Source organism: Nanorana parkeri, unplaced genomic scaffold (assembly GCF_000935625.1).
Source record: "Nanorana parkeri isolate BGI_ZX_2015 unplaced genomic scaffold, ASM93562v1 scaffold1119, whole genome shotgun sequence".
NCBI lineage: Eukaryota > Metazoa > Chordata > Amphibia > Anura > Dicroglossidae > Nanorana > Nanorana parkeri.
The window spans coordinates 108,270-133,010 of record NW_017307387.1 but is presented as its reverse complement, the minus strand read 5'-3'; the positions used below and the strand labels follow the sequence as shown (position 1 = coordinate 133,010).

Below are 24,741 nucleotides of genomic sequence, written 5' to 3'. Positions count from 1 at the left end.
CAATGACTCCCACGTGTCAAATACAAAGTGCAGTAAACTTTAGTTGGGCCTTTTGATCATGTTCAGTAGGTCAAAGATTACATGGTTGTTGTCTCCAGTGTAGCTGCATCACATTAATTTTGACAAGCCAGGACCCTACTTTCACGTGGCAGGACCCTACTTTCACGTGGCAGGACCCTACTTTCACAAGGTAGGACCCTACTTTCACAAGGTAGGACCCTACTTTCACAAGGCAGGACCCTACTTTCACGTGGCAGGACCCTACTTTCACAAGGCAGGACCCTACTTTCACAAGGCAGGACCCTACTTTCACGTGGCAGGACCCTACTTTCACATGGCTGGACCCTACTTTCACATCAGATAACAACAGCCAGTAATAATTCATACTTACTGCATCCCGCTGGATGTTTGTATAGATGCTAACCAGTGCAAGCAATCTTAGAACATCAGATTGTTCTTAACATGTCCTTTGACCTTCCTTCCTGTCCCGACACCAAATCCTCTGTCCTCCCTATCTTCTCTCCGTACCACATCTCCTGTCCTGCCTTACTTCTCTCTGTACTGTGCCCCCTGTCCTTTCCTTTTTCCTGTATCACTTCTACTATCCTCCCTTCCTTCTCTCTATACCGTGACTTCTGTCCTTCCTCCCTCCTCTTTGTACCGTGCCTCCTGTCCTCCTCTCCCTGTACCGCATCTCCTCTCCCTTCTTTCTCCCTGTACCACATCTCCTGTCCCTTCTTTCTCCCTGTACCACATCTCCTGTCCCTTCTTTCTTCCTGTACCACATCTCCTGTCCCTTCTTTCTTCCTGTACCACGTCTCCTGTCCCTTCTTTCTTCCTGTACCACGTCTCCTGTCCCTTCTTTCTCTCTGTACCACATTCCCTGTCTTACATCTCCAGTATTATTATTCTGCTGCAATACATTATTAATCTGCCCCCAAGGCCTGACACACCCAGTCATATTTTTTCATTGCAAGCTACATTTCCATCCTTATTTAGATGTTGTGCCATTATTATTAACAATTTCTCGTGTTTCTTATTGTTTGGGAGAATGGTTGCAATACTCACATTATCGCACATTTTGAAGTTACATTTATATCATTTATATAAATTTGTTAAAACGCTAGAAATAAGTCCAGTGAAAGCAGAGACTATAGAGAGCCTCGCTCACACCAAACACAGCCAGACTACCAAATGGGACATGTACTAATAATGACATTGGAGATGACTGGACTTGTAGGAGGACTGACCAATTGTGTCCTCACATTGTACTAATAATGACATTGCAGGTTACTATAGGTGTAGGACCATTGACCAATCACGTTCTCACATTGTACTAATAATGACATTGGAGATTTCTATAGGTGTAGGACCATTGCCCAATCACATTCTCACATTGTACTAATAATGACATTGGAGATTACTATAGGTGTAGGACCATTGCCCAATCACGTTCTCACATTGTACTAATAATGACATTGCAGGTTAATATACATAGTTACATAGTTAGTCAGGTTGAAAAAAGACACAAGTCCATCGAGTCCAACCTATAGAGATACAAAGGGAAAAAAAAGATTATAGGTGTAGGACCATTGCCCAATTACATTCTCACATTGTAATTGTAATAATGGTGTGCAAAAATTGCTTCTGTGCAGTCATACATCATGACAAAGTAAAATCCTGGAACAGTGGGCTGGGTTCTTCTACTCCACATTGGGGCATTATAATCAATTATTTTATTTCCTATCATTCATTTGATTTTATTTATACCCCCCCCTCCCCCCCATTCCATTATATCTTCATTATAAGTGGTTAGGATTTCTTCTCATTTGTACTGAGGGCTGGGGTCTTCTCATTAGTCACACTGGAATGATCCATCAGGTCGGGTGGGCAGCGGGCTTCTACCCTGTTTCCCCGAAAATAAGACCTACCCTGAAAATAAGACCTAGTACTATTTTGGGGAATTGCTAAAATATAAGACCTACCCCGAAAATAAGACCTAGTACTATTTTGGGGAATTGCTAAAATATAAGACCTACCCCGAAAATAAGACCTAGTACTATTTTGGGGAATTGCTAAAATATAAGACCTACCCCGAAAATAAGACCTAGTACTATTTTGGGGAATTGCTAAAATATAAGACCTACCCCGAAAATAAGACCTAGTACTATTTTGGGGAATTGCTAAAATATAAGACCTACCCCGAAAATAAGACCTAGTACTATTTTGGGGAATTGCTAAAATATAAGACCTACCCCGAAAATAAGACCTAGTACTATTTTGGGGAATTGCTAAAATATAAGACCTACCCCGAAAATAAGACCTAGTACTATTTTGGGGAATTGCTAAAATATAAGACCTACCCCGAAAATAAGACCTAGTACTATTTTGGGGAATTGCTAAAATATAAGACCTACCCCGAAAATAAGACCTAGTGTGTTTTTTTGAGCCAAAAAAATATAAGACAGTGTCTTATTTTCGGGGAAACACGGTAAGATACTAAAGGATGATCGGAAGATAAACAATGGGGCTGAACTTATTAGAGAATGAATGAAATCCTCCCAAATATCCCCATTAGATGAATGCAGAATAAGAGCTGTTAGCTGAATGGGAAGAATATGAGCCCGTATAGACTTCTGTCCTCTTCCTCTCTGACAGCCCCGCAATGTCGCCGGATTTAGAGGGACAGTCCGCTATGCATCCGTCAATGCGCACAAGAACAGGGTAAGTCACAGCAAGAACTTAGATGTGGTCCATCCAAGCAGAAGAACGTATGACCCCCCCTCCTAGTCTTCTGCTGGGGCTCATGATATTGTTTTGTCTCCTTCCATCATCTGCTGTGTTTCTGTCTTCCCCCACAAGTGTCTCACTATGTCGATATTTCTCCCAACAACGCAGGAGATGGGCAGACATGATGACTTGTGGTCCTTGTTTTATATGTTAGTGGAATTTGCAGTTGGTCAGCTGCCATGGAGAAAGATCAAAGACAAGGTAGGAGCTGAGCCATGCGTTTGTGTCAGGAGGCCTGTGGATTGTGATTGGGATCCACAGTACGACTGCTTGCTCTTTCTGCTCCCCAGGAACAAGTTGGGATGATTAAGGAGAAATATGACCATCGAATGCTGCTGAAACACATGCCTTCCGAGTTCCACCTTTTCCTGGAGCACATATCTTCTCTGGACTACTTCACCAAGCCTGATTATCAGGTATTTGCATCATGGTCCCGTCCTGTCCCCCCACAGGGTATTGTATTGCTAAACAGTGGTCTACTGAGGATGCTGACTTATGGGAAAATACATCCTTGAGGGCTCAAGGGGACTGGAAAAGGTCTCTGTGGAGATATGAAGGGCATAGGATAAACTGCACATGACAGCCCAAGGAGGCAAGGTAAACTGGGTATGACAGCCCAGTGGCTATAATGTAGTGGCTCAATTCTTTTTATCTCCTGGCACTGGCGGAACTACCAGGTAGTTGAGCAACAGAGGAACACTAATAAAGCCAAGATGGACATGTCTCTGTGTTTAGATAGGTCGGGGTACAGGGGAAAGCAAGGAGAGGACAAGAAGCAGTTTACAGGGGTTGCTACATAGGAGAAGCACAGATGGATAGTCAGCAGTCTATAGGGGGTGATGTACAGGAGCACACTGACAAAACAGGCTGTTATGGGTGTATAGGGAGTATAACAAAGGAGGACAGAAGTGCACAGACAGATAAGCAAGATGGACTTTTAGCAATGTACGGGGGGGTGATACATTGGAGGACAGGAGAGAGGTACAGACAGACTGGTAGCAGTGTACATGGGGTGATACATTGGAGGACAGGAGAGAGGTACAGACATACCGGCAGCGGTGTACAATGGGTGATACATTGGAGGACAGGAGAGAGGTACAGACAGACTGGCAGTGGTGTACAATGGGTGATACATTGGAGGACAGGAGAGAGGTACAGACATACCGGCAGTGGTGTACAAGGGGTTATACATTGGAGGACAGGAGAGAGGTACAGACAGAATGGTAGCGGTGTACAATGGGTGATGCATTGGAGGACAGGAGAGAGGTACAGACAGACTGGTAGTGGTGTACAATGGGTGATACATTGGAGGACAGGAGAGAGGTACAGACAGACTGGTAGTGGTGTACAATGGGTGATGCATTGGAGGACAGGAGAGAGGTAAGACAGACTGGTAATGGTGTACAAGGGGTGATACATTGGAGGACAGGAGAGAGGTACAGACATTCTGGTAGTGGTGTACATGGGGTGATACATTGTAGGACAGGAGAGAGGTAAGACAGACTGGTAATGGTGTACAAGGGGTGATACATTGGAGGACAGGAGAGAGGTACAGACAGACTGGTAGCAGTGTACATGGGGTGATACATTGAAGGACAGGAGAGAGGTGCAGACATACTGGCAATGGTGTACAAGGGGTTATACATTGTAGGACAGGAGAGAGGTACAGACGGACTAGTAGCAGTGTATAGGAGGTGATACATCCGAGTACATGAAAGAGGAGCAGATGGTCTGTTAGTGGTGTACATGGGGTGATTCATTGGAGGACAGTTGAGAGGTGCAGACATACCGGCAGCGGTGTACAATGGGTGATACATTGGAGGACAGGAGAGAGGTACAGACAGACTGGTAGTGGTGTACATGCCATATTTATATCTTTACACATGTTGTACATGCTTCTTACATGTATGTACACAGAACAGCATTTCTGGTGAGGGATTTTCTGTCATGCGAGTTATTCCCGGTGTGTAATAAAACCCTTTTTCACCTTTGCAGATGATTATGACCGTGTTTGAGAACAGTATGAAGGAGCGAGGAATTACAGAGAATGAGGCCTTTGACTGGGAGAAGGGTGGAACAGACATCTTACTTTCCACCAGCACCTCCACCCCACCGCAGCAGAACACCCGGCAGACAGCTGCCATGTTTGGGTGAGTTTGCCTCTTTCTTTGAGCGTGTGTCAACCTAACTGGTCAAATGTCACATAAAACCTTCAATGCAGTACAACAAAAGCGGAATTGCACAAGTGGAGAGTCCTTGTACTTTGGCAGAATCCTCAGTAATTGCTGATATGTAACGTGCTATCTTTGTAATTATTCAGACATAGTCACCTTATCGGACTTCTTGTTTCCTCTGCCTGCAGGGTGGTGAATGTGACTCCAGTGCCGGGGGACTTATTGAGGGAAAACACTGAAGATGTCCTACAAGGAGAGCACCTTAGTGACCAAGAGAACGCCCCTCCCATCCTTCCTGGCCGGCCGCTAGATATCACCGGACAGATCCCCAACACCGGCTTCAATGATACCGAGGTCTGGGAGGAGACCGACGTGAATCGGAATAAGCTAAGAATCAGTATCAGTAAGGTATGGGGACAGGAACGGGCAGGTTGAGATGACAGTGCTTTTCTAGGTCCCACCTTCATCAATTTTAATGGCTGCTCTGCCCTTCTTCTCTGCCTCATGAACGCTGTTAATGAAAAAGTACATAATCCTAATTTGATATAATTCTTCAGAGCCAATCAAAAGTCTCTAATGTATAGTTGCTACTAATAGGAAGAGCTCCTGCCAGGACTTATCCTATGAAAGATGACCCTTGTGTGATCTCACATGATCATTTAGAGGCAATGTAGAGAAAGCTGGCAATGTAATAATCTCATGTGATCCTTTACCCCATTACAGTGACCGCTGACCATCCTGTGATGATCATTCAGAGGCATCGTAATAATTGTTGGCCATTAGATGATGTCATGTGATCACTCAGAGGCAATTGAATGAGAGCTTGGTATCAGATAAAGTCATGTGATCCCAGTCCATGTGGTGGTATCATGACATTAGTCACAGGGAACAGAAGACAATGTATTATTTAATGAGCCTATAATGATGGAGTAGTAATGCGTGTGCGGTCTCTTCCCTCCACAGACACAGTGCCTGATGGATGACGATCACAGCCGCCATGGATGTCCCAGCTCCCCTGTCCGGGCTCCTCCCGAGTCCCCCACTACACAGGCGCGCTCTCTCCATTACCGGCGAGTCAACAGTCCTGAGTCTGACCGGCTATCCACAGCGGATAGAGGTGACCTTCCGGAGAGGAGGTGAGAGCCCACACTAAGATATAGGGGTCTGAATTTGTAGATGGAGTGGGGGTAACCGTTCTTTGGCTTCTTTAGAGATTTCTTACAGCTGTTATCTTAGTGTTTCATCAGACCAGATCCCAACCTGACTACATTCCCTGGATTCTCAGTTCTTCTAACCCTCAGTCAACAGGCGGCTCCCTGCCAGTGTCCCTCCTTCACAACCAGCCCCCACCTGACCACATTCCCCAGATTATCAATACTGCTTTCCGTCAACCAACAGGCGGCTCCCTGCCGGTGTCCCTCCTTGCCAACCAGCCCCCACCTGACCACATTCCCCGGATTATCAATACTCCTTTCCGTCAACCAACAGGCGGCTCCCTGCCGGTGTCCGCCCTTGCCAACCAGCCCCCACCTGACCACATTCCCCGGTATATCAATACTCCTTTCCGTCAATCAACAGGCGGCTCCCTGCTGGTGTCCCTTCTTGCAAACCAGCCTCCACCTGACCACATTCCCCGGATTATCAATACTCCTTTCCGTCAATCAACAGGCAGCTCCCTGCCGGTGTCCCTTCTTGCCAACCAGCCTCCACCTGACCACATTCACCGGATTATCAATACTCCTTACCCTCAGTGAACAGGCAGCTCCCTGCCTTTGTCCCTTCTTGCCTACCAGCCAACACCTGACACATTCCCCGTATTATCAATACTTCTTACCCTTAATCAACAGGCAGGCTCCTTGTCGCTGTCCCTTCCTGCCAACCAGCCCCCACCTGACCACATTCCCCAGATTATCAGTTCTTCTTACCCTTAGTCACCACGCTCCTCCCTTCCGGTGCCCCACCTAACCAACTAGCCCCCATTGGACCACACTCCCCAGACTCTTGGTACGTCTTCTTAAGCTGACCATACGCTGCTCAAATTTTAACAAACTTTGCCAAAATTTGAGCGGTGTGCGACCCTGTCGGAACTCCTCTGTTCGTCAAAAGATTTTTTGATCGACTTTTGTCAAAGGAGCTGGGCCAAACATTGTCAGCCAGCCAGTGACTGCAGGCAATCGGATGAAGTCACTGGTTGTTTATTGTGACAGTGGCTGGGGCCGGCTGTCAGAATACAATAGCTGGCAGGGGATATTCCCCCATTCACGCTGTTTAGCTTGGCTGAACTAAAACAAAGCTGAGTGTATGGGCAGCTTTACCCTCAGTCACCACTCTGCTTCCTGCTGTTGTACCCCCCACCGCCATCCCCCCAACCCCCCCACAAACCAGCGCCAACCTGACAACATTCCCAGCTTCTCAGTACTTCTTCCTACCCTCAGTCACCTGTTGGCTTTCTGCCGGTGTCCCCTCTCACCAACCATCCCTGACCTGCCCCTACAGAGGGGATATAGAAAGGGTTTGTTTTCTCTTCTATTTATAACTAACTGGTCATCACAGTACTGAGTTTGATTTATAAAAGTTGTGTCCCTTTTACCTGGTAATAAAGATGAACATTTTATGGCTTAAAGGTTTTCTAACATCATGTCTGTGGTTTGTTCCCTCCAGATCCCGCATGGACCTCCCTGCTTCTCCATCCCGCCAGGCGTGTTCATCGCAGCCCGCTCAGATGTTGTCCATAGACACAGGTCAGGTTGACCGGCAAGCTAGCGGCCGCATGGAAGTCTCAGCATCTGTGGAGCATGAAGCCCTGAGCAATGCCTTCCGCTCGGTCCCACTTGCTGAGGAGGAGGACTTTGACAGTAAGGAATGGGTCATCATAGACAAAGAGACCGAGCTGAAGGACTTCCACCCAGGAGCAGAACCCACCACCTCGGGGACAACAGATGAAGAACCTGAGGAGCTCCGGCCTTTAGATGACGGGGAGGAGAGGAGAAAGACTGTAGGCGGAGATGCTGCAGTAAGGCCTAAAATGCATGACGCTCGGCCTCGAACCATGCAGACTGTAGCTGAGGAAGAGACCTCCTCCCGACATGAAGGTTCTGATGGTAGAGCGGATGTTCCACCTGCGAGTCCATCACACTCCCATTCGGCATCACGACAACGGAGGAGGGAGTCTGACCCCACAGGACCTCAGAGACAGGTAAGAAAAGAGTTGATGGGAATTATGCCATACACATTAATCATGACCACAGGGTCACTTACATGTGTAAAGACTCAGTATGCCGGATGCATGGGGGAGATTATTAATACAGGGCAAGGTCCAGCAAAGTGTGAGATGTGTATCATAAGAAATACCATTGGTTATACACATCATCGCTGTAGGTGGCATGCACCAGTTCAGGACCTCTCCGCAGTACAGTGGTCACAGCATTATCAGCTGTTACTGGCAAGCACAAGAGGGAGCATGGTGATGTAATCAACAGGCCAGAAGTGTCTGATTCTCTAGGCTGCAGCTGCCATATTCCAAAAGAGCAGCATCCATATTGGACCCAAGGTCGGTCAGTTGAATCAGTCTGAGGGCAGAGTGTTAAAAACGAAAGAAGAAGCCCAACGGGAGGCAAGAAGAGTCTCTGAACAAGTGTATCATGTCAAAATGTGTATGTTAGCCAGAGACTCTAGAGCACGGGTGCCCATTAGGTAGATGGTGATCTACCAGTAGCTCTCAAAGCTGATGCTGGTAGATCAGGAAGGGGGGGGGAATGGCGGCCCCTTTATTCCATTTTGATATATTTATTTAGCTGTGCACACATGATTATTATTATTATTATTACATAGTATTTATATAGCGCCAACAGTTTGTGCAGCGCTTTACAATATAAGGAAGACATTACAGTTACAATACAATTCAAGACAAGATGGTGAGGAGGGCCCTGCCCCTGAGGGCTTACAATCTAAAAGAGGAGGGGGAAATGATACATGAGGTAGCTGTGGGAATGAATTATGTGAGAATGTGAAGGTACATAGGTACATGATTACCTATTAGCCCGAGTCTGCTGATCCGAGCTCCCTGACACCTTTCTGGTGGATACTTGTGGTTGAAGTGCTATGTATTACATCAAAGAATATTAGTTTACACAGCCTGTTGCACTACACTGTTTGCAAAATACAGCAAGGTGAGCCAGGAGAGAGAGTGGGGAGAGACAGCCAGGAGAGAGAGCAAGGAGAGACAGCCAGGGGAGAGAGCAAGGAGAGACAGCCAGGAGAGAGAGCGGGGAGAGACAGCCAGGAGAGAGAGCAAGGAGAGACAGCCAGGAGAGAAAATGAGGAATGACAGCCAGGAGAACGAGGAGAGAAAGCGAGGGAGGTTTTTTTTTTCGTTGGTAGATCTCATGTAGCTCGTCATTGGAAAAGTAGATCTTTACACAAAAATTGTGGGCACCCCTGCTCTAGAGTGACCCCTTCCACCTAGATTGACCCTCTCAATCCGGCGTGACCCCCTCCATTTGGCGTGACACCCTGCACCCAGCAAAACCCCCTGCACCCGGCATGATCCCCTCCACTCAGTATAACCATCCCCACTTGGCATGACCTGCTCCATTGCACATTACGCCCTCCACCTGGCTTTACCCCCTGCATCTGGCATGTCCCCATCTATCTTGCCTAATGCTGTCCTCCCAATTGTTGCGCTGCAGCTCTCACTGGATATAGTGAACCCTGGGTATATAAATTAATGATGCTGGCGAGTTGATAATAGTGCCGCCTCAACAATATGTTGTACACGGTGGAGGGTTTAGTTACCTGGGCAGCGTTTAGTAACTATCATCATCTCTGCAATGGGTCAAGTAGGTTCTGAAATACTGTTTAATTCTGATTTTTGTGTCTCCAGTGCACAGCCCATCTGGTTCCTGTAATATGTAGTAATCCTGACTTTTCTGTGCATCTCTGTGTCGCTCCACCTATATCTCTTCTGTACTGTGTAAATTGGTTTATATTGACTGCCGCAAAATCCACTCCTCAGAGCCTCCCAGCTACAGAGCTTTATTTCCTCCATAAGGGAGGTCCATTGGGAAGGGGCAGGTGGTGCAGGCCCATGGTACGGGGGTGCTCCCTGAAGACGCCCACAGCATGCACTAACGCCACACGTAGCTAGAAGCAGGAAGCAAGTCTCAACATTGCCTGACTCCTTTCCCTCCGCTCTTCTTGATGTTTTTCAGCTGGAGGAGGACAGGCTTTCCCAGCACCCCCTGCCGAGGTACAGCCCCCTCCGTAGACTGGCGTCTTCCGTCTTCTCATCCTCGACACTGGAGACAGAACATTATCCACATCCTACAGGCACCTTCATCCAGCGCAGCCGCTCCGCGGAGAGCAGTCCTATACGCCTGCCTCACCGTCGCCATCCTCCTCTGCCAGCTGGCAACCACAGACTGGTGCCCTCTGTGCTGCGCATCTCCCGCTCCCAGCTCCAACAGGTGTGGGCACGTTTCACACACAAAACATAGTTGTGCCATCGCCGGAGACGCCAAGGGCCAGAGGAGGGACAGCCATGATCAGGTAGCTGAGAGCCTGGAATATAAAATGCAATATAACCATCTGAAGACATCTGCGAGCTTCCCGCCTCTCCAAGGTACCAAGAAAAGTTCTGCTCCCTTTTCCGTCCTCCCTCAGAATACACCTCTCTCATCCCCGTGTTGGTGAAGAGAATTAAACCCGTTATGAGTCTGCCCCATTCTGCCTGCACAGAGCGCTCTGTGTGTGACCGATTCCTGGAGACTCCATTGTCCTCAGCCCGAACCCTGCCGTCCTCCACCGTCCCTTCACCAGCACTGAGCCTCGCCGGGGGCATTTCTGCACCACACTCTAAGGCGTATCCTCCGGAAACGGACACCACACAGAGGGAACGATGGAACCTACCCGCTTCATGTTGCAACCTAGTTTTTACGCTGAGTGGACGATGATAACCAACTGTGGATACAAGCCAGCCGCCACATGCAATAGGAGAGACTGCAGGGAATCGCTGTCTTCTTTCAGTTTCTGGTCTCTGCGAGACTACCTGCACTGCAGAAGGAAGACCTGGCGGAGCACAGGAATTGCATGCCCCACCGCCCGAGCCTGCGCCACCTGCCTGCCCCCCATACTAGCAACCCTGCTGTGCCTACCCGCTAAACCCTGAAATGCAATGGAGGCCCTAATTATAACCAAGGGCTCAATACAGAGGTGTCTTCTGGGAAAAGGAATGTGCAGCATTTATAGCAGTATTGAGCCTCATGCTGTAGCAGATCTGGGCAGCCTAGTTACTTATATGTCCCAGCATGCACGGGAAGTATACAGGGGCTTGTAGTTCTCCCCCTGTGCCCATGCTAATCTGTCACTAGCATACTGGTGGAGTGATGTTTCCTGGCCCTTCAGTTGCCCCCCATGGGTCTGGTTCTGCAGGGATTAGCCTGAATGTTACTCCACCTTTCTGTCAGGAGAGAACCAGGCAGCATAATAGCTTTCTAAGTAGTTGTAATCAATACTCCGGGGTCCTTTTGTCTGTCCAGGCTCTTATAGTCATCCCTTCCATTGTAGCCCTCCATCATTAGCGCCATGCTCTGAGAGATCTGTGGACACACGGAATGCTGTGTGTATTCTGTACACTGTTGTGTTTACCATCCTTTCATGGCAATGGACATTCATTATTGGGCACAATGGATACTCTAAGAGTCTGCACATGTGTGAGGGTACCATATGGGTAACAAATACTTCAGCTGGTGATCCGACGCACAATGTGACATCTGTTGGAGATATTTTACTTTTTTTCTGCCTGCCGTCCCCTGTTCTGTAATCCAGAAAGTACATACCTTACCATGTAACTCCTCCTATTCCATATCCCCCTCCTACCATGCCATGTAACTCTTCCTATTCCATATCCCCCTCCTACCATGCCATGTAACTCTTCCTATTCCATATCACTCCTCCTACCTTACCATATAACTCCTCCTATTCCATATCACCCCTCCTACCATGCCATGTAGCTCCTCCTATTCCATATCACCCCTCCTACCATGCAATGTAGCTCCTCCTATTCCATATCACCCCTCCTACCTCACATTGTAACTCTTCCTATTCCATAAAACTCTCCTATTATTCCATATCAGCCCACCCATCACGCCTTGTAACCCCTCCTATTCCATAAACCCCTACTTTTCCAAATCACCCCTCCTACCACTTCATGTAACCCCTCCTATTCCATTAAAAACCCTCCTATTACTCCATATCAGCCTACCCACCACACCATATAACCCCTCCTATTCCATATTACCCCTCTTACCATGCCTTGTAACCAATCCTTTTCCATAAACCCTCCTATCATGCCATATCACTCCTCCTACCACACCATGTTACCCCTCCTTTTCCATAAAACCCTCTTATTATTCCATATCAGCCCACCCACCATGCCCACCCACCATGCCTTGTAACCAATCCTAATTCATAAAACGTTCTTATTATTCCATATCACCCCTCCTACCAAACCATATAACCCCTCCGATTCCATAAACCCCTCCTATTATTCCATATCACTCTTCCTAACATGCCATATAACCCCTCCTATTCCTTAAAAACCTCCTATTATTCCACATCACTCCTCCTACCACACCATATAAACCCTCCTTTTCCATTTTACCCCACTTACCACGCCATATAACCCCTCCTATTCCATACAACCCTCCTATTATTCCATATCAGCCCTCCAAATATACCATATAACCTCTTCCTATTATGCTGCATAGCTCCTTTCACTGATACTCAGTACTGCTATATGCTGTGTGTGTTTATATTGCCCTCGGTGGGAGGATGGGATCCCGGGATCCTCTTCCCATGGATTGTCTATAGGACGTGGATTTGTGCTGCCTCCGGGATGTTATATGTTATATGATGAAATACACACGCAGACCTCACACGAGGAGGGGAGACCCTCCCTAAGCTTTCACTTTAAATTGATGCTGCTGCTGTTGAGTTGTTGTGTTAGTGGCACAGGCCTGTCGTGACATGGCCGCCACGCGGCATGATGATGACGATGTAATCCATGGACAGCCATAACCTTATATACGTGCCCCTGACTCGATAACTTGAATTTCTTAGATCTCAAGGTCTTACGGAAGAAGAAAATTGTGCACTTGAAGTTAAACTGTGAGCTAGTATTCCCCCACCACCACCCATACAGAATGTGGCTGAATGGAACGTCTCTGTGGCAACATACTGAGCCTGTCAGTGTGTCTGTGTTTGAAAGTATTGTGCATGCAACGTTCCTCACGGAAGATCTACATGATGCGCGATCCCTGAGAGCGTGTCGTGGATTCTGATTGGCTGCCACTCTTTGGTGCTCACTCCTTATTGCACAGGCAGTGAAGTGTCCACCCTCACTCCCCAGGCGGCAGCGTCGTGTGACGGGGATTTACACACTTATCGTTTTTTAATTTGTAAATTATTTAGTAGACTTTTTACAATATCCAAAGTTCTAAATGAGGAATCAGTGGTGAAGCGGAGGAAGTAGAAGCCACGAGAGAGAATGTCTGATTGTCAACAGACGTGGAAAGGGAAATGTATTGTATGCAATAATAAAAGATTGCAAACTACTGAGTGTCATGAATGCCTGATGCCCAAACTGGGTCTATCACATGTGACTACTGAGACCGAACACATATGAGATCCGGGAGACACACATGTCTTGTATATGAACCATCGGGTAGTAAGATAATATAGGATAAGTAGGATAATATTATTTTCAATGTGTCTCAATAATGTGTCTGTAGCTAAGAGTCATATTTGGTTCTGATTAAGCCTTGAATCTGGTTGGTTTCTGGAAAGACAGTCGGTTCTTATTTAAAACATGTTATGTAAATGGGCCCTTTGCTGTTACATTGGGTGCACAGGTCCAGCGTGTTTTGCTTGTCCATAATGGTCCATCATCAATGGCGGAACTACAGACATGCAGCTGCCAGTGGGCCTACAAGGTCTGAATGGGGCGCCAACCATCCAAGCCAGAGCCACAGTCAAGGGTATTCATTAGATACGTTGTGGTACATGCCATGGCATCACTAGAAGATGCCCTGAACACAGGAATATGGGAATGTAATGTTTCCAATCTGCCTATATTGGACGTTTTAATTGTGAAAGGCAGAGTGAGGATTGTGTGCCCCCCAGTCCTATAGGACTGCCACCCAGGATCCATGGAACCAAACCAAAATGCCTCCACTGAGCCAGCAGCTAAAATAGTCACATATCCATAGTCATGGCATGCTGCCCGACTTCCTGATTGATTAGGAAGCCAGGCTGCCTAGGAACAGGTGAAGCTGGCTTCCTAGCCAATCAAGAAGCCGGAAGGTAGGTCATGGCGTGCCGCCCGGCTTCCTGATTGGCTTAGAAGCCAGGTTCACCATCAGACACTGATGATTCTTGACCTTGGAGAGCAGCTTGTATCTGTTTAGAGGTTTTCCTGGGCACTTTGTCTACCAATCGCGCTATCCTTCTGTTCAATCTGGGGTCAATTTTCCTTTTGAGGACACATGAAGGGACATTGGTTACACTCCCATGGACCTGCTTCTTAATAATATTTCCAACTATAGTCACTGGAACATGAAGCTGCTTGGAGATGGCCTGATAGACTTTTACCTTTGACATGCTAGTCTATATTTTCTTTCTGACCTCCTGTGAAAACTCTCTCCTTTGCTTTCTCTGGTGCACATTCACGATGATACCAAAAAGCAGAGTACGGTAACTACTTTTCTCCATTTAAATTTCGCTTACTGACTGATTACAACATTTTATTAAGAAAATAATATTATTATTGGAATTATTATTAGGAGGTTTGAAATAACACAATGATCCAATTATTTATAATCTTTTCTAGAGGCATCTCTCTTTCTACACTTTCTTTGTGTTACTCTTTGACATACCAAAGGCAAGTAGGTATACATGGGACGATTGCTTTTAATTTCATCACTTTTCAAGGGGAATAAAGCATGGTTTCAAATACCTGTAAGGGTACTTACAAATGTGTCCACATCTGTATGCATTTAATCCTTATGCTATAGCACATGCTGAAATTCAGAGGTTCCAGAGGTATTTGTTGGATGTTCATTTTACTTTTTGTACTTAGCATCACTTGACATTCCCTCTTCCATCATGTGGCTCTTCCTTTGTTTCCTTTCACAGGTCTTCAGCCTGAAGCACTTTGATATTGTTGGATTGCCCAAGGTGGTGCCTTTAAATCTGTCATACCAAGACTTCAAGAAAGATATTTCGGATAGTAAGGAAATGCTGCGTGTTCCTCACCGGATTAAAAGGGTGGACTTCTCCAGTGTGGTCTTGCCAGCCATGCATCCCACAGAACCCCACATCATCATCAATGGCAAGTACCCAAGAGAGGAGGAGGCTGAAGAAGAGACCGAGGAGGAAGAGGAGGTTGAGTTTCTAGGCGAAGACCTCCATAGTGGGTCAAGCAGCGAAGTCAGTCAGAAGAGCACGGAACGCAGTCAGGAAGGGGCTCCCTCTACACTACTGGCAGATGATCAAAAGGATTCAAAAGGCAGAGCTTCCACAGCAGAGAATGACTTAGAATTAGAAGAAGGATCAAAGACCTTAGTACTGTTTTCCCCCGGAGATATGAAGAAGTCACCGGTTACCAATGAACTGATGCCGGACGTTGACTTGGGAACTCTCAATGCGCTGACCCCCCAAGGGGAGAAACCCCAGCCTACTGGCAGTCAATTAGATGTGTCTGAACCATGGACTTTATCTTCCATTCTGAAATCAGAACCCAAACCACCAAGCACAGCTGCTGCCGCTACCGCCTCCTCCCCTTTTACCAAAGTTGAACGCACATTTGTTCACATTGCTGAAAAGACGCACTTAAATGTTATGTCTTCCACTGGGCAGCTGATAAGGCTGGAGGACACTGCCATCCCTGGGCAGTTGGATGAGCCCATTATTGAGGAGGAAATTGAAGAGTTTGCTGTGCAAAAAGATAACGGTGCCATGAACTCTTTTGTAGAAACAGCCGAAGTTGACAGCTACGCTGTCTCGACAAGTAATGTAGATGTTGAAGTGGAGTTCCAGGCCAACCAACTTGCTGCTAATGGAGTAAGCAAGTCTGAAGAGCTGCTGGGGAAGGACACCACGGACCTTGTATTCAAAGATGATAACAAGCAGGGAAAGATTGTGCTTCCCACCGATCGCCTTAATGAAACCGATGTTGGTAAGAGTGTGACCCAAGCTATGGGGATTCGCTTTAAAAGTCGTATTCCTGTTTTCCTATCGGAGGAAGAAACAGGATCAGATAAGTCGATGTCGCATTCTGCCAAAGAAAGGTTCCACAAGAGGACAAAGCAGATAGACCTGGCGCGCCTTGTAATGGAGAAGAGGCAGATGCGGTTGCAGAGGTTGGCCTCGGTAGGCTCATCTTCTGCTTCTTCTAGCGATGAAAGGAGGAGAACATCCGAAACACTGTCCACTGCAGGATCTGAGGAAGACACACATGAGTCAGATGACTCCATCCCAAGGAAAGCTGCTAAGGAGAAAGTAATCTCCATGAGGAAGGAAGAGATGACGTGTAATACTAGAAGCAGAATTCCTCGCCCCATCACCCCCATAAAGGATATACGTTCTATGCTCCCACCTTCTGCAACTGTCAGCAAGCTGAAAGAAACTGCAGTGACACAGAGGTAAGGAAATTCTGGGAGGTCTTCAGATTAATTATTTTAGTGAGAAGTGAAAATTAGACTTTAAAATGCATACAGAGGACACAACCATCCTGCCCCAGGTTTCTGCTTCCCATCGAGGGATATTTGTCCTTAAAGGAGAATTATGAGGTGATTGTCACTCCTCCTCATAGTTCTAGCCGACCTGTGACAATAAAACTGTCACAGGTCGGCTCAATAGATCGGGAAGTGAGCGAACACATACCGGCGCTCGCTCACTTCTCGATCTATCCGCGCAGAGAGCCGTGACTGTCACTCACGGCTCCCTGCAGGGATTCCTCCCCTCTCTGATCCTCCAGCGCTGACTGGCAGGATGGATGGGGGAGGGGGCAGGTACAGCTGGTTCTGCCTGTAGACAGAATTGTCGGGATCCGTTCCGGCGTCTCAGTATACCGCGAGCTGTAGCTCTCTATATACTGAGCTTTGGGTGACGGGAGGACGCTAGTTTGTGTCCTCCCGTTACCCTTAGGAGAACTATGGGGAAAAGCCCTGACCCCATAGTTCTCCTTTAAATAGACAACCCACTAGTTAGAATCCACTTATTGCTGCTAATTTGTAGGCTACTTGGCGTTTAATAGATGAGCAAAGAGAAACTGCAGAACATCAAGTGTCAGCTCAGATAAGAGATATGGAATAGTTACCTGCATTAGCGCAGCTGCAATGTTTCCTGGAAAGTAGTTCACTGACTGAGTCCCATTTCTACAAAGACGTTCATACAGAATTCAGAATGAAAGAACAACTCTCTGTCCAGGGGCGATCACATCAACTTATTATTGACTTGGAGCAAGCATGTGTTTGGGTAAAGACCCCAAGGTTGGACCAGAGTGGTTCCTTCATGTGTCCAGCAGGTCAGGGAGTTCTGATCAAGTTAGAATATGGTAGATCCCATCGCACCCCTGACCGGAAAACCCCAAAGTGTTTGGGTACTGGAGTGAAGTCTTTGTGAAAACATACAGAAGACAACCCCATTCTGCTGCTATTTACTTGTCTTTATGAGAGAGAGAGAGAGGGAGAAAGAGAGAGCATATAATGGAGGTAAGGTGCCACCATATATGCATCAGGGCGGCCTCAGATACCTTTTCTATTATTGCCACAGCCAGGAACCCCTAAACATGTGATGAGAGAAGAACTTGATCAGAAACTGTAACTGGTAGAAAGTCACTCGCACTCCAGAAACCTTTGTAGTCAATCTTCTTTACGGACCATCAAAGTGTCACATAAGTTTTGGGACGTTTCGAGACCGTCTGGTCTCTTCTTCAGGCAAAACACTTTTGTTTTGCCTAAAGAAGAGACCAGACGGTCTCGAAACGTCCCAAAACTTATGTGACACTTTGATGGCCAAGAAAGAAGATTGGCTACAAAAGTTTCTGGAGTGCGAGTGACTTTCTACCAGTTACAGTCTCATCACATGTTTAGGGGTTCCTGGCTGTGGCAATAATAGAAAAGGTACCTGAGGCCGCCCTGATGCACATATGGTGGCACCTTACCTCCATTATATGTTCTCTCTCTCTCTCTCTCTCTCACAAGTATATAGCAGCAGAATGGGGTTGTCTTCTGTATGTTTTCCCAAAGACTTCTCACCATAGAAGAAGTTATCAATGCTAAAGAAATATCAAACATAGATAAGAAACAGGAAAGATGGGCCTCGGTATGAAACTGATTTTGTCTTAGTACCAGAGGCGGGGCCTATAACTTGTATTCACACTGCATGTTGTCTGCTATCAGTGCCGTTTTCATTATCTCCTAATTACATCTTCCAATGTTCATTTTAGGTATCCGCTTCCACGAGCAGCCACATGTGCCACCATCGGCCTCTCTCCTGACCACAAACCCAAAGCACTTCACATGCGGCTACCCCCGCTTTCCAGTCCAACACCTTCAAGAACCAATGTAAGGAGGGTCAGCCGCGGGCCACCAAAAAGCCCAGCGGTCGCGTCCCGAACACTCAGCGCTTCTCCGCGTAGCCAGTCCCTCTCCAGAACTGAAAGCCCATCTCCGTCCAGACAGAGGAGACCAGTTGCCACCACTTCCCGCTTCCACCCTCCTCCTAAACTTCCGGCTAGAGCGCAGGTCCCGGGAGAGTGTCCAGCGACCCCTGCTGCCACAAGGAAGGGACAGAGACTGAAGGTCCAAGTGCCGAACTTGGCCACCAAAGCACAGCAGGGCGCTAGCGATGCCAGAGGAACGGGCAGATAATGGGTGGCAGGATACAATCTGGTAAAAGAGCCATCTCTACCGTCACTCTGGCTCAGTCAGGGAACATCGTGCATCATTCAACCTGTAATACGCAATACACACACACACACACACATGCTAGAGGTGGATCCCACAAGCAGGAAAGCATTACTAGCCAGGGTGCCGCCATCTTCTCTTGTTTTAAATTTGGCACGGCTGGGTGTATCTACAACATTTCTCTGAACGAATGCCAGTAAGCGCTATAGATTTATCCGCCCTCATCCACTGTGTGAAGCCGCTAACTCGAGTTCTACAGATCTCCAGCTGAAGGGCAGTGACGCAATCACTGTTCTGCGATAATATCGCCATGGGCCTTGGCGCTGTCTCGCGCCAAGACTTCCCGGGTGTGGGTCTTACATGCCTACTCCCACCGGTCATCGTATGCCGAGGCATCTATTGGCGCCAAGTAACTGCAAACTAAACATATATCTTATGTACGCTGGTGTACTATAAATATATAGTATGTGTCAATGCTATGCATACATACATAGAAGAGACATGACAGGGCTTGAATGTCTCCCCGGTCACATGACCCAGGGATACCCCGATATTCCGATATCATACAGCAAGCACTATAGTATTGTCCTGACAGTCATTTTGCCCTGCCAAAAGTTTTGTAAACTATTTTTGTGGGGGGGACACGGTGATATATAAGAGACTGCCGAGTTCAAGAGCTTAGTGGGACGGGAGGAAGAAAACCCACGGCTGTGACCATTGCACACCTATCGCACTGTTAATGATAAAGCACCTCAGTATACCATAGAGCGGCACAATGTGTCTGTCGTTCCAGCATTGGGAGATGTCACGCTCCCGGGAATGAGAAGATCTTCTTGTACTTGGCAAAGATTATGTGGGGTCCAAGGACTCAAACAATCTGTTTACACGCTGCAACCAGAATGTATAAGCCCCGCACCTGTATTTAGCCAACCCCACACGCATGTCATGGGGGAGGTATCACAGAGCGATGGAGGCGGGCTGGAGGTCTCCTCACCTCACACACCATCACAGATTGTGGGGGAGAACGTACTATATAATGCTTCTTATTACATGACCGCCATCCCATTATGTCATCAAATAAAGCCTGCTATCTAAAGGCCGGACTCTGACTTCTGCTCTGACAGAGGGGGACGCATGCAGGCAGAGAGGCATGCAATATGTCATGGATACAGGGTGAGAGAGGAGTGTGGTGTGTGATGGACACAGGGTGAGAGAGGAGTGTGGTATGTGATGGACACAGGGTGAGAGAGGAGTGTGGTATGTGATGGACACAGGGTGAGAGAGGAGTGTGGTATGTGATGGACACAGGGTGAGAGAGGAGTGTGGTATGTGATGGACACAGGGTGAGAGAGGAGTGTGGTATGTGATGGACACAGGGTGAGAGAGGAGTGTGGTATGTGATGGACACAGGGTGAGAGAGGAGTGTGGTATGTGATGGACACAGGGTGAGAGAGGAGTGTGGTATGTGATGGACACAGGGTGAGAGAGGAGTGTGGTATGTGATGGACACAGGGTGAGAGAGGAGTGTGGTATGTGATGGACACAGGGTGAGAGAGGAGTGTGGTATGTGATGGACACAGGGTGAGAGAGGAGTGTGGTATGTGATGGACACAGGGTGAGAGAGGAGTGTGGTATGTGATGGACACAGGGTGAGAGAGGAGTGTGGTATGTGATGGACACAGGGTGAGAGAGGAGTGTGGTATGTGATGGACACAGGGTGAGAGAGGAGTGTGGTATGTGATGGACACAGGGTGAGAGAGGAGTGTGGTATGTGATGGACACAGGGTGAGAGAGGAGTGTGGTATGTGATGGACACAGGGTGAGAGAGGAGTGTGGTATGTGATGGACACAGGGTGAGAGAGGAGTGTGGTATGTGATGGACACAGGGTGAGAGAGGAGTGTGGTATGTGATGGACACAGGGTGAGAGAGGAGTGTGGTATGTGATGGACACAGGGTGAGAGAGGAGTGTGGTATGTGATGGACACAGGGTGAGAGAGGAGTGTGGTATGTGATGGACACAGGGTGAGAGAGGAGTGTGGTATGTGATGGACACAGGGTGAGAGAGGAGTGTGGTATGTGATGGACACAGGGTGAGAGAGGAGTGTGGTATGTGATGGACACAGGGTGAGAGAGGAGTGTGGTATGTGATGGACACAGGGTGAGAGAGGAGTGTGGTATGTGATGGACACAGGGTGAGAGAGGAGTGTGGTATGTGATGGACACAGGGTGAGAGAGGAGTGTGGTATGTGATGGACACAGGGTGAGAGAGGAGTGTGGTATGTGATGGACACAGGGTGAGAGAGGAGTGTGGTATGTGATGGACACAGGGTGAGAGAGGAGTGTGGTATGTGATGGACACAGGGTGAGAGAGGAGTGTGGTATGTGATGGACACAGGGTGAGAGAGGAGTGTGGTATGTGATGGACACAGGGTGAGAGAGGAGTGTGGTATGTGATGGACACAGGGTGAGAGAGGAGTGTGGTATGTGATGGACACAGGGTGAGAGAGGAGTGTGGTATGTGATGGACACAGGGTGAGAGAGGAGTGTGGTATGTGATGGACACAGGGTGAGAGAGGAGTGTGGTATGTGATGGACACAGGGTGAGAGAGGAGTGTGGTATGTGATGGACACAGGGTGAGAGAGGAGTGTGGTATGTGATGGACACAGGGTGAGAGAGGAGTGTGGTATGTGATGGACACAGGGTGAGAGAGGAGTGTGGTATGTGATGGACACAGGGTGAGAGAGGAGTGTGGTATGTGATGGACACAGGGTGAGAGAGGAGTGTGGTATGTGATGGACACAGGGTGAGAGAGGAGTGTGGCGTGTGATGGACACAGGGTGAGAGTGGAGTGTGGCATGTGATGGACACGGGATGAGAGAGGAGTGTGGCGTGTGATGGACACGGGATGAGAGAGGAGTGTGGTATGTGATGGACACGGGATGAGAAAGTGTCAGAGAACAATGAAAACCAAACAAGCAGAAGGTGTTAGGTAAAATGTTTATTGGGAACAAGCAGAATCATAAACCGGAACCGGAGTCAGGAGCCGGAGGAGAACGTCAACCCAGGTCAGGAACACGGAGATCAGCGTCGTCAGGAACAAGCCAGGAGCCAGCGGCGACCATCAGCCAGGCTCAGGTCATACACGGAATCAGGATGCGCAGCAGGAAGACCACGCAAGGTCAGACTGGACTGAGTGGTGTATGTATAAAGTGAGTGGAGTGACATCATCACTCAGAGACAGGAAACTCCCCTCTGGCTCTCTCAGATGACGCTCGCCTCCTGTTTGGCCATAAGAGGGAGCCGCGGAGTAGTGAGCAACGTTCCAGAGTCTCCTCAGACAAAGGAGGAATCACAGGTGGGTGGAATGGCAGCCAAGCCAGAATGCTGCAACACGGATAAATCAGAGTGGAACCCTGGCAGAAAGGAGTGTGCCGTGTGATGGACACAGGGTGAGAGAGGAGTGTGGCGTGTGATGGACACGGAAGAGAGGAGTGTGGCGTGTGATGGACACGAGGTGAGAGAGGAGTGTGGCGTGTGATGGACACGGGGTGAGAGAGGAGTGTGGCGTGTGATGGACACGGGGTGAGAGAGGAGTGTGGCGTGTGATGGACACGGGGTGAGAGAGGAGTGTGGCGTGTGATGGACACGGGGTGAGAGAGGAGTGTGGCGTGTGATGGACACGGGGTGAGAGAGGAGTGTGGCGTGTGATGGACACGGGGTGAGAGAGGAGTGTGGCGTGTGATGGACACGGGGTGAGAGAGGAGTGTGGCGTGTGATGGACACGGGAAAGAGAGGAGTGTGGCGTGTGATGGACACGGTGAAGAGAGGAATGCGGCATGCTACTGACTTCTTTTGGGGGGGATGGTGGTAGAGGGAGAAGTGACCCTCATATACTGGGGGAGGGGTCAGGTATCTCCTCTCCGGATTCGTGGCGTCGTGGTAATCCTTAATATTTGTTTCGCACACCAAATGGAAATGAGTAAACGTTCACACACAGCATACGTGGCCCCTAGAATTCATAGACGGTCCGATCTCCTAGACCACACATCCCGTGTGTATCATATTAGAAAGTCCACCAAACAGAAAATGATATACTGCAGCAAAGTCCACACACAGGATTGTGTACACGGTGTCACCATATGTGATATACACAACAGCATCCAGTACATCAGAATGCCACCACAGGACGCGGCGTGGGTGACGGTGCAAAATACATACAATGAGCGAATGTTTTCACACGCAATGCCAACAACGTGGCAAGGAGGAGAGAACCAGGTATGGCACTTCCTGTAGTGACACGGTCAATGAAAACCAAACAAGCAGAAGGTGTTAGGTAAAATGTTTATTGGGAACAAGCAGAATCATAAACCGGAACCGGAGTCAGGAGCCGGAGGAGAACGTCAACCCAGGTCAGGAACACGGAGATCAGCGTCGTCAGGAACAAGCCAGGAGCCAGCGGCGACCATCAGCCAGGCTCAGGTCATACACGGAATCAGGATGCGCAGCAGGAAGACCACGCAAGGTCAGACTGGACTGAGTGGTGTATGTATAAAGTGAGTGGAGTGACATCATCACTCAGAGACAGGAAACTCCCCTCTGGCTCTCTCAGATGACGCTCGCCTCCTGTTTGGCCATAAGAGGGAGCCGCGGAGTAGTGAGCAACGTTCCAGAGTCTCCTCAGACAAAGGAGGAATCACAGGTGGGTGGAATGGCAGCCAAGCCAGAATGCTGCAACACGGATAAATCAGAGTGGAACCCTGGCAGAAAGGAGTGTGCCGTGTGATGGACACAGGGTGAGAGAGGAGTGTGGCGTGTGATGGACACGGAAGAGAGGAGTGTGGCGTGTGATGGACACGAGGTGAGAGAGGAGTGTGGCGTGTGATGGACACGGGGTGAGAGAGGAGTGTGGCGTGTGATGGACACGGAAGAGAGGAGTGTGGCGTGTGATGGACACGAGGTGAGAGAGGAGTGTGGCGTGTGATGGACACGGGGTGAGAGAGGAGTGTGGCGTGTGATGGACACGGGGTGAGAGAGGAGTGTGGCGTGTGATGGACACGGGGTGAGAGAGGAGTGTGGCGTGTGATGGACACGGGGTGAGAGAGGAGTGTGGCGTGTGATGGACACGGGGTGAGAGAGGAGTGTGGCGTGTGATGGACACGGGGTGAGAGAGGAGTGTGGCGTGTGATGGACACGGGGTGAGAGAGGAGTGTGGCGTGTGATGGACACGGGGTGAGAGAGGAGTGTGGCGTGTGATGGACACGGGGTGAGAGAGGAGTGTGGCGTGTGATGGACACGGGGTGAGAGAGGAGTGTGGCGTGTGATGGACACGGGGTGAGAGAGGAGTGTGGCGTGTGATGGACACGGGGTGAGAGAGGAGTGTGGCGTGTGATGGACACGGGGTGAGAGAGGAGTGTGGCGTGTGATGGACACGGGGTGAGAGAGGAGTGTGGCGTGTGATGGACACGGGGTGAGAGAGGAGTGTGGCGTGTGATGGACACGGGGTGAGAGAGGAGTGTGGCGTGTGATGGACACGGGGTGAGAGAGGAGTGTGGCGTGTGATGGACACGGGGTGAGAGAGGAGTGTGGCGTGTGATGGACACGGGGTGAGAGAGGAGTGTGGCGTGTGATGGACACGGGGTGAGAGAGGAGTGTGGCGTGTGATGGACACGGGGTGAGAGAGGAGTGTGGCGTGTGATGGACACGGGGTGAGAGAGGAGTGTGGCGTGTGATGGACACGGGGTGAGAGAGGAGTGTGGCGTGTGATGGACACGGGGTGAGAGAGGAGTGTGGCGTGTGATGGACACGGGG

The 24,741-nt window shown here is 48.7% G+C and overlaps 1 protein-coding gene across 4 annotated transcripts in view; it reads left to right on the top strand.

Annotated features, from left to right (window-relative positions):
• The window catches only part of TTBK1 (tau tubulin kinase 1), a 66,741-nt gene extending 47,520 nt beyond the window's left edge, over positions 1-19,221 (top strand). For all 4 annotated transcript variants that reach the window (XM_018567948.1, XM_018567949.1, XM_018567951.1 and 1 more), the window contains 9 exons: positions 2,659-2,724; positions 2,899-2,991; positions 3,081-3,206; positions 4,786-4,940; positions 5,153-5,372; positions 5,928-6,100; positions 7,626-8,160; positions 15,156-16,663; positions 18,472-19,221. In XM_018567948.1, coding sequence (XP_018423450.1) covers positions 2,659-2,724; positions 2,899-2,991; positions 3,081-3,206; positions 4,786-4,940; positions 5,153-5,372; positions 5,928-6,100; positions 7,626-8,160; positions 15,156-16,663; positions 18,472-18,895 — 3,300 coding nt within the window. In that variant the 3' untranslated portion in view covers positions 18,896-19,221. The remainder of the gene's footprint in view (positions 1-2,658; positions 2,725-2,898; positions 2,992-3,080; positions 3,207-4,785; positions 4,941-5,152; positions 5,373-5,927; positions 6,101-7,625; positions 8,161-15,155; positions 16,664-18,471) is intronic.
• The last annotated feature ends 5,520 nt before the right edge of the window (positions 19,222-24,741 follow it).